We start from the raw sequence: 10,531 nt of genomic DNA on the forward strand, positions 1-10,531 counted from the left end.
ATCTAAGCATATAGCATTGTGGAAGCACTTTAATCACTGGATCATATTCCATGTCGTCGTTTTCCCTTGGATACTTAACTCTATGTGTATATATATTTTAATTATGTTTAAATAAAATCTTTTTTAATTGGCCCTATATACTGCAGTTCTTTTGTGTTGTTTATAGATGTGTATAAATGTATATTACAGCCATCAGCCACGCAAAGCTTAGAGATATATCATGGCACAGGTGTAATGGTTTTTATGTAGTTTATCAAGTTTATCACAATCCTCCTTGAAGTTAGTTGGTTTTAAAAGAAATTGAAAAGTCATTATAAAGGGAAACTCTGTTGTTATTGTACAGAAATTCACACCTGGCCTCACTGCACATTTAATGTTGTCAATCATAAAAGTGAAGTTGGTCCAGAAAGACTGGACCTGGTCTTGTAGGGACCATATGAGCACATTCAGCAGCACAGGAGGGAGAGAAGGGAGATTCATCCAATAAGATATCAGGGATCTAGGAAGCCAACAGCATCATTACCCTCCACTTTCTCTTACAGGCCCTTCATAATGTTTTTCAAGTGATTTTCTAACGTGTCAGCACATTCTACGTACGCTGTCATTTGGCTTTGTAGTTGACAGACCTGGGCAGGGAATGATCAGTATCTTCTAATCCCAGGGAGAAGTTGGATCCTGCAGGTTGTAAGTTCTATACAAAAGGGCAATCAATGCCCAATGTCATTTGAACAGTTTTGGGTTGAGGAGAATGTTGTGGTTTACAGGCAAAATGATGATCACATGATTGTGATACGGCCGGACTACACCACCGATAAAGCCGCCGAAGTTAGTGACTCAGAAGAATCTGTGACTGCTCTGCATTTAGTGGCTTCTACTCACCTGGGTAGTCATATGTAGGAATCTCCTCTTTACACCGCTCATCACCCCTCACATATATCTCTGTAGTGTTAATATGGGTCAGATCTTCACCCTGAAGAAAATATTGTAAAAGTCACAGATAGATGGAGAAGTCACATCTATGATCAGCTCTAATCCTGCCATCTCCACCGTTCTCATTATACAAGTATAAAACATATAATACTGGTGGATAAAACAAGACTGAGCACAAGACCTTCACAGCCATCTACACATCATAGGGGAGATCTCATGACACCTTTTCTCCATCTACCTGATGATCCTGAGGAACATTGGGATCTTCTTGTTTATAATCCTGAGGAAGAAGAGGACGGGGACATCTCTCTGGTGTTGTCCTCTTACTGGATAGATCTGGAGGAAACACATACAGGGACTGAATGAATTCTTTACATACAGATAATTATAGGCCGTGTGTATTTAGTCCTGTCTGTTACCTGGTGATGTGAGGGGCTGGGGAACCTCCATCATGACGTCCTTGTACACATCTTTGTGTCCTTCTAAATACTCCCACTCCTCCATGGAGAAATAGACAGCAACATCCTGATACCTTATAGGAACCTGACACATACAATGATATCGTCATCCCCCTGTTCCCTTCATAGAGTTACTGTATAATGTCCCAGCATTCCCAGCAGTGTCACCTCTCCAGTCAGCAGCTCAATCATCTTGTAGGCGAGTTGTAGGATCTTCTGGTCATTGATGTCCTCATGTATCAGGGGGTGAGGTGGAGGCCCTGTGATTGGGTTCAGGGGTCTTCCCCATCCCTCAGACACAGGGTCCTGACAGCGCTCACTAGAGGTCTTCTTCACTACTGTGTATTCCTGGTTATGGAGAGACACATTAATAAATCTCACTACAGACATTTCCAGAGTCCTCACCTCTCCAGTTCTGTCCATTTGTTATTCCCAAAGATAAGAATGATGTAATGTGACGTCATCAGAATCCCTCACCTCTCCAGTAAGCCGGAAGAGGATCTCTATTGTGAGGTGTAATATTTTCTCAGCCAACTTGTCCCTGTTCATATCCATGTTTGATGGGTAAATCAGGAAGGTTTATTATATAGAAGATCTTCACTGAGAGGATTCAAAATTGTAGAGCCCTGAATGAGAAGAACATGAGCCGATGTAACATCATAAAAATCCAGTGTAATAATACAATTACTGGAGATAATAAGGGAAACATATTAGAAGGTTTATTATTTTACAGTATTTAGTTTTCTTCTTTACATCTACTAATAAAACCTATATATTTTAGGCCACAGACAACAAGCAGTTTCTTCCTCGGAGTCGGCAGCTGAATACATTTCTCATAGACTCATCTTCCATAACGCTAATGTGGCGCCCCTGAGGGTTCAGTCGCCACAGAGGTATCCCACTTCCCAGGTAAGGGAGAGACACCCAACCACACTCAGAACACCTGTCAAGTACTCTGAAACTCACCTCACACACTATGGCCAGACAGGGATTGACTTGCCCTGTTTGGATAGGAATGGGTGCTAGGAGATGGACGGAGCTTGTAGGCTGAGCGGGAGAGCAGAAAGGGAAGTGAGGGAGATTCTCCATAGAGGGAGGAAGTGAACGGACGTGCCGTCCAGCAGCTCCTATGCTGGAGTAGCTGCTGGGGGAAGATAAGGACGGAAGGAAGGTTCCCTGGAAGAGGGAAGGGATTCTAGAGGCTCGGGATAGGCAGAGGCCACCCGTGGGGCTTGTTCCACGCTGATAGCGATCAGGTGGAGGAATCAGGTCACAGAAGGGACTCGGTCCCTTAGCCTAGTGGAGTGGAACTAAGGACTTAATTAGCAAAGCCAACAGCTGTGGTCACTTTAGGGGCCACAGCCACTATCCAAAGTTATATCGCCGGAAAGGCAGCAAGGAGTAGGATCAAGGAACGAATTGTGCACGTTATCCGACAGGATCCGCAGCTGCTAGCCTGGGACACTGACTGTGAGGTGTTGCGTAGGAGAAAGTGGGAAAAGCAACACAGAGAGACGGCCAGGAAAGGTACATATTGAGGGGAGTGCTGGAAAGGTGTACTCTATCCGTCTGGGAAGTTTGCTGGACTCCAGGCCTGAAGGACGCAGCACCAAGTGGGCATCTGCATGCAACTGAACTGTGAGTAAACTATCAGAACTGCACTCAGCTGTGTCATTGCCTTCTTCCTGCGCCAACCCACTCAGCACTGCTACATCTCTGTGACTAACAATATAACATCTACCTCAACTCCTATTACTACTGCCCTGGGACTACAGCTCTACCTGTGGGGAGCTATTACATCTCTTCTGCCTTATACCATCTGTCACAGAGGATCTGCACTGCAGCGTAGGCTTAACACCTTCATTGCCGAGTACCACAGGTGGTGTCACGTATCATCTACCTATAAACGTTATTCAGCCACATTTCACCCATTTTTGCATGGACGCCCAGGGCCACGGACCGGGTCACCGCCACCGTGACACATCCCTCTGAGACACCGGCCCGGTACAGAGTAACCCCACTGCCCTGGCGGGCGATCCACTAATTCTCGTCTCATTTACCGACACTGGAATCGGCATTAGCAATACTGCAGGAGATATTCATTACACGGGACAGGAGAAATAACTACTTCATGGTGAGGACGACATCTTCATCTACTACTACGGCTCTAGAAACATATTTGGCCAGAGTCCGTCACTGACTCCATCCCCACCGGCCGTCTATATGAAGGTTTCCCGTCTTCCCCGCACTGTAATCTTCTATCACGTTAGATCTCATGCCTGATTCACACATAGAAGTTTGAGGCTTTTATAAAAGATTTTTGTTTTCACAAACACCGTGGACAAAAATGATCTGAAACCAAAATCTCCATGTACAGTGCTTTATGGGGTTTATTTCTGGCCTAAGGGTATGTGCACACTTTGCGGTTTCTGCTGCGTTTCCGCAGCGGTTTTGTGCCTGCGGAAACGCAGCAGATTCTGCAGCGTTTTACAATCCCTTTATTTCCTATGAAAACTAAAAAAACCTGTGCACATGCTGCGGATTTTACCGCGCGGTTTTGCTGCGGTTTACAATCCGCAGCATGTCAATTCTTTGTGCGGTTCTGCTGCGTTTCTGCACCCATTGACTTCCATTGAGTCCTGCAATTCCGCAGCAAAACCGCAGAGATAAAAATATCTGCGGTTATTGCTGAGGAATTGGGTGAAAAAAACGCAGCGGAATTGGGTGAAAAAAACGCAGCAGAAGGAAGTGATGTGTGGGGAGGAAGAGGAAGTGCGTGGGCGGAGAGTATGGAAGAAGAAGGAAGTCGCCATAACGTCATGGAAGGATACCGTCGCATGGGGATCGATGTGGGCCGTCTCATAGATTTGGTATGTTTGTGTGTGCGTCAGTCTGAGTTTGTCTTTGTGTGTCAGTCTGTGTGTGTCCCCATGCGACAGTAGGCCCACAATTGTGCTCAGTCGCTGTATGGGACTGCTGCTCCCATGCGGCTATAGGATGGGAGAGTAGTCCCTGCGGCGACCGTGCACAATTGTACAGTAAATGGTTAAAAAAAAAAAAAAGACACATACAACACATGTAACATACAATAAATGACATACAACATAAACATACTCACCACATAGCGATGCTCCTGCACTTTTTCTCTGAGTTTACCGGTGTTCGGGCGCTCCGGGACCTCGCTTTACGGCAATGTAGCTGCGTGTGACCTTTCCCACGCAGCATTGCCGTAAAGGAGAGTACTGGAGTCAATGAACTCCAGTAAACTCTTTCGCGCATGCGCAGTAACACACTGCTGGGTCAGTGTGTTTCTGCAGCCATGGAGGATGGTCACATCTCAGGATGTGACTGTTCTCCATGGCAGATCGTCGTGGGACACTCGTTTTGGACTGCGACGGAACAGGGAGTATGAATTTTGTTTGTTTTTGTTTTTTTTCTAGGAGAATGAGGGCGTCGCAGGATTGAGTGTAAAATAAGATTTTTTTGTCAAAAACTTGTCTGTTCTTATTTCATTAAATGTTTTTTTTCGGTCTCTGTGTTTTTTTTCAAATTTAACTTTTTTGGATTAATAATGGATCGGCGTCTTCTTGACGCCTCTCCCTTATTAACCGGGCTTAATGTCACCGATGAAAGGTGACATTAACCCCTTTATTACCCCACATCCCGCCACTGTGCAGGAGTGGGAAGAGAGGGGCTAAGTGCCGGTTCTGGGGCGGCTACGGGCTGGTATTTGTAGCCGGGGGGGGGCAAAATCCATGGCCCCTTCCTAGGCTATGAATATCAGCTCGCAGCTGTCTGCGTAGCCTTTCTGGCCCTAAAATATAGGGGGATACCACGCAAAAAATTTTTTGCGTTGGTACTCCTATTTTTAGAGCCAGAAAGGCTACGCAGACAGCTGTGGGCTGATATTCATAGCAAGGCTACAAATATTAACCCTTAGCTGTCTGCGTAGCCTTTCTGGCCCTAAAATATAGGGGGATCCCACGCAAAAATTTTTTTGCGTTGGTACCCCTATTTTTAGAGCCAGAAAGGCTACGCAGACAGCTGTGGGCTGATATTCATAGCAAGGCTACAAATATTAACCCTTAGCTGTCTGCGTAGCCTTTCTGGCCCTAAAATATAGGGGGATCCCACGCAAAAAAATTTTTGCGTTGGTACCCCTATTTTTAGAGCCAGAAAGGCTACGCAGACAGCTGTGGGCTGATATTCATAGCAAGGCTACAAATATTAACCCTTGGCTGTCTGCTTAGCCTTTCTGGCCCTAAAATATAGGGGGACCCCACGTAATTTTTTTTTTGGGGTCCCTCCCAATAATATGACAGAAAGGCTGTGCATACACTACAGCCTGGGAACATTAACCCTTCCCTGCCAACATGTAATTGAGCAACCAAGGACGTATTTTGTATTCTGGAATATTGATTATGGTAGGGACTGTACAAACTGTAGGGATTAGTGTAGGGATTAGTGTAGGGATTGTACAAAGTGTAGGGATTAGTGTAGGGATTAGTGTAGGGATTACTGTAGGGATTGTACAAAGTATAGGGATTAGTGTAGGGATTGTACAAAGTGTAGGGATTACTGTAGGGATTTTGGAAAGGGAAGAGATTAAGGTAAAGTTTAGGGGTTGTGATTCGGGCTAAGGGTAGGGTTAGGGATAGGGTTGTTTAGGGGTAGGGTATGGTTATGTTTTTTTTTTGTTTCTATTGGCGTAAATGCTTGTCTCTTTTTTAAGATTTTGGGTTTACATAGTATCTAATGATTGTAATCTCTACATTGTAGGTCCGTGATTTTCCAGCCATATGGGACCCTTCTGACGAGGCCTACAAGGACCGCTACTACCGGGATCACTGCTGGACCAAAGTGTTACGCCGGCTGTATCCTGACTGGGATTCGTGTACTAATGCAACACAGTTGCAAATTGGTAATTCAAATGTTCTTTGACACTACAAAAATAGGTGTACCTAAATATTTCAATTAATCTTTTTTTTGGTTTTCGTTTAGAGAAAGATGTCAAGCAACGATGGAGATCCGTGAAGGACCGATTCAATAAATATCTTGCAACCTGCAATAAAAGTGGATCGTCTCCTACCCGACACTCGTTTCCTTTTTATGAGGAGTTACAATTTTTGGTAACTGGAAGGACACTTCGTAGGTAAATGTTTTTTTTTTAATAAAAATTATTTTTAAGAAATTTATCCTCTATTTGTAGGTGGTATGGCAGAATTGGCCGTGTATTCTACGCTGCATACAACTGCAGTTATTTTAATTTGTTATGCCTACATAGAACAGGATAGTAGAGGAGATATGATGAATTTCCCTCTCCACTATGTGTAGAAACAGTGGAGGTTGTATAGCTACGTCCATGGACAGGTGACACGTGTTTTGTCCCCACAGCATGTCACTTGTCTTGCGTTTGCACTCTGTCTCTAAAAGATAAGTATATTAATATTCTCCTTTTTTTGTCGAAAACAGCTCTCAAGGCAACATTTTTCCTCCGGAAGATGAAGATTCTGAAGACGCTTCTGGACCTTCAAATGTAGCTGCTGTGACCGCTTCTTCAGCTGGTGAAGATGTTGCTGGTGCTGCCCCATTGTCTGCAGATGCTGGGGCATCTGCTTCAACCTCTGCTGAAAATAGTTTTGTAGTGGAAACAGTAAGAGGAAGGGCTGGCGGTCCGGTGTCAGGACAGTCCAACCAAAAAAAAAGAAAAAAAAAAAGCGAGGATAAAACAATCAAAGCCGCTAATGAGACGCTAGCCTTGATAAAGAGGTCTAGCACGGAAGATGAATTTGATTTTTTCGCTCTCCAAATTGCTAATAAGGCTCGCTCCCTGCCACCGGATCGCCAGAACATTTTTACAAGCCTGGTCCAGATGTCGCTTACAGCGTTACATGATGCAACACCAATTTTGCCCTATGATGAAATTTTAATGTCGGTTTTAGGAATTTTCCGTAAAAAAAACAAGTCCAACCACAAAATGCCCAATCTCAAGGCAGTCGCCCATACACAACTGAGCTGCTTGGTCCCCCAACACATCAGACTTACACTCAGGACGCAGCAACCAACTATGGGTACTACCCACAGTACCATAATTTAAACTAAATAAAGTTTGTGGCTAACATTTTTGTTGTTGGTCCAAAATGTTGTTGGCCATCTGTTCTCTTTCACATTGAAAAATTAATTACAATGTTTGTAATAAAGTTTATTGTTTTTCTAATACATTTTTATTAGAAAATTTACTTTGTGTTCTTTCTCACAATTCGAAGGGTCCTAAACTACGGCTACATACGGCCAGTTTCATGGGTAAATCACAGTACAGCCAAGGTACTTAGGTTGAAATAGGTGCTATAACCAAAAAGGAATATTTTCCAATAGGCAAGATGAGGCAAACATGGCTCAATGGCCGGTCCCAGCATCCCCAATAGTACATCCTGAGTCCAATCAATAGATCACCGGTATAAAAGCAAAAACAAACATTTCATTATCCATAGTGGTGGTCGTGTGGTCCTGGCGGTGCCCATAGAAATGATGTTATCAATCCACCAAATATAAATTAAAAAACGGGTCCTTCTTTGCTGCCGCTCAACTTCTTCTTCTTGGATCTTTCACTGCTGTTCAGACTGCTCAACACCAGCACAGGAGTATTGCCAGTACACGGCACCTTGCGGACTCATAAAATAGTCAGTAAAGGTTTCTCTCACACGCACACCCGAGTTGGATGGTCTTCCCACATGGCACACTGGATTACATTGTGGCTGCTGGTACTCCACATCTACCTCGGAGCTGTACTCACGAATGTAGTTGTGGAGTACACAGCATGCCTTAATCACGGTGTCAATGGTGTTAGGATCCAACTGGATGGCAGTGTGAAAGATCCTCCACTGACTAGTCATGATCCCGAAGGTGCATTCCACATATCTGCGTGCACGACTCAGCCGATAATTAAAAATCCTCTGCCGGGCAGTCAGTCCCCTCCGTGGGTATGGGCGCAGCAGGGTTGTCATTAATGGAAAGGCCTCATCCAATACCATCACAAAGGGCACTGGATGTGTGGAACCCGGCAAAGGTCTTGGGGCTGGGAGCGTTCCGCCATCTCGAAGAATTTGCTGTCCAACAAGTGATGTTCGCAACACCCGAGAATCCCCAGTACTACCATAAGCACCAACGTCGATGGCAACAAATTTGTAATGTGCATCAGCCACCGCCATCAGGACCACTGAAAAATACTTCTTATAATTAAAGAAGCGTGATCCTGATCGTGGTGGCTTCTGCACTCTTACATGTTTACCATCAACTGCACCTATGCAGTTTGGGAAATTGGCCACAGACTGAAAGCCTGCTGCAACCTGCAGCCAAGTCTCCTCGGTTGGGGAAGGCATCACCATGGGCTGCAACTTCTGCCAGATGACAGCACATGTGCACCTCACAATTTGAGAGATGGTCGATTTACCAACTCTAAATTGGAGGTGTAGGGATGTGTAGCTCTCTCCTGTGGCCAAATACCTGAAAAAGAAAAAAAAAATTTAGAAAAGTCACACAAAAATGTACTATAACGTGTCAGCATGTATGGCCGCTATAAAACGCCTTTGATGTCTTCTATGAAGTATTCTATGTTGTGGCAAACACTCCATTGTAAAAAGAAAGCTGGACAGATACACGCTGACATGTACATAGACCCATTATAGAGTGTGTCTACCTGTGTCAGTGTCTCCGTTACATGTTCCAAATATAATAACCCATAACGGATACACTGATGTGTGAAAGGGCCGTAATGACATTCCAAGCGACAATTATTTACTTACAGCAAGGTGATGAGCAGCCTTTCATCAGCAGTGATCGCCTTCCTCATGAACGTATCAGCAAATGTAATATGAGGACCCAAGATTTCAAGCAGATGATCAAAGGCGGCGATTGGAAGCCGGCAGAAGGACACAAACTTTTCGGGATATCTGCAAAGGAAATAAAAAGAATAATGATTACATACTTTTATACACAACATAGTAAAATTGCTTGAGTTATTTTGCAACTTACCTCCTCAAATCATTATAAAGAACGTTAAAATGCCCTTTGTCGTTTCGGTCGACTAAGAGTGGGTGCACCCAAAATTTACGTCCTTGCTTTCTCCCTCGCCGCTGCTGCTGCTGCTGATGAGCCTAAAATAAAATTTTTCTTTTAGTAGACAGCACACTCAAAAAACAAAGACATGAACCATTTTCTGATTCATAACCCTAATCACATAAATAGTCGTAATCAAAAACATAATATAAAGTCTGATTTCACAAAAGACACCAATCCAAAATGTCTTCATAATCCAAACAATAATCACAAACATAACCAAACTACAACGCTAATCCAAAACCCCACCCTAACCCTAATCCCACACCCAATCCATAATCCCATACCCAATCCCAAGTCTATATTATCCAAACACTAATCAATAACCTAACCCAATCACAAGCCTAATCCTAATTCCATCCATATAACCCTATTCCCAACAAACCCCAATCCTATCCATAATGGAATCCCAAACATAATCACGGTCCTTATCCGAAAAAAGAGCAACTCAAACATCATCAAACCCTATTACCTGCTCTCTGTGCTGCATCAGGATTTGCAGCAAACACCCCAGAATGAGGATTCTGAACGGCCTGCGGACCATTTGGCGCTGCACGCTGAAATCTTCATTCCGCTGGGCACTCTGCTGCTCATTTCTGTCAGTCATCATTATTGGTAAAAGCAAAATGGAGGCTGGGGGGGTTGGAGCAGGAAATTACATTTTCTTTTTTTTTTTTTTCTTGAGTCTAGTATTGTCCAACTTTATTAACATTCTTCTAGTAGAAAACCGCAGACAATTCTGCTAAAAGAACCGCAGCAAAAACTGCAGCAAAAACGCAACAAAACCGCAGCAAAAACGCACATGCGGTTTCTGCAAAGAGGTGCGGTTTCGTCTGCAAAAAAAAAGCTGGAAATTTTCCTACGTGTGCACATAGCCTTAGGCTTTACTATGTAAAAAGGTAGAAGTCAGCTCAAATTCACAGAAGATTCCCCGCAAGGAAACCAGCAGTGCTGCAGTCAGAAGACCATGGGAAAAATGTGAAAAATTCATCATGGTAAAATTAGAAGTCTGGAGACTTCTGGTGAAA

The 10,531-nt window shown here is 43.9% G+C and overlaps 1 protein-coding gene across 1 annotated transcript in view; it reads right to left on the bottom strand.

The window, feature by feature from the left end:
* The window catches only part of LOC141055866 (uncharacterized), a 363,279-nt gene that overhangs the window by 322,162 nt on the left and 30,586 nt on the right, over positions 1-10,531 (bottom strand). The window contains 4 exon segments of the mRNA XM_073552584.1: positions 1,169-1,266; positions 1,350-1,473; positions 1,557-1,736; positions 1,866-2,014. Coding sequence (XP_073408685.1) covers positions 1,169-1,266; positions 1,350-1,473; positions 1,557-1,736; positions 1,866-1,943 — 480 coding nt within the window. The 5' untranslated portion in view covers positions 1,944-2,014.

This window comes from Dendrobates tinctorius, unplaced genomic scaffold (assembly GCF_039654945.1).
Source record: "Dendrobates tinctorius isolate UK_male_01 unplaced genomic scaffold, ASM3965494v1 ptg000192l, whole genome shotgun sequence".
NCBI classification, from domain to species: domain Eukaryota; kingdom Metazoa; phylum Chordata; class Amphibia; order Anura; family Dendrobatidae; genus Dendrobates; species Dendrobates tinctorius.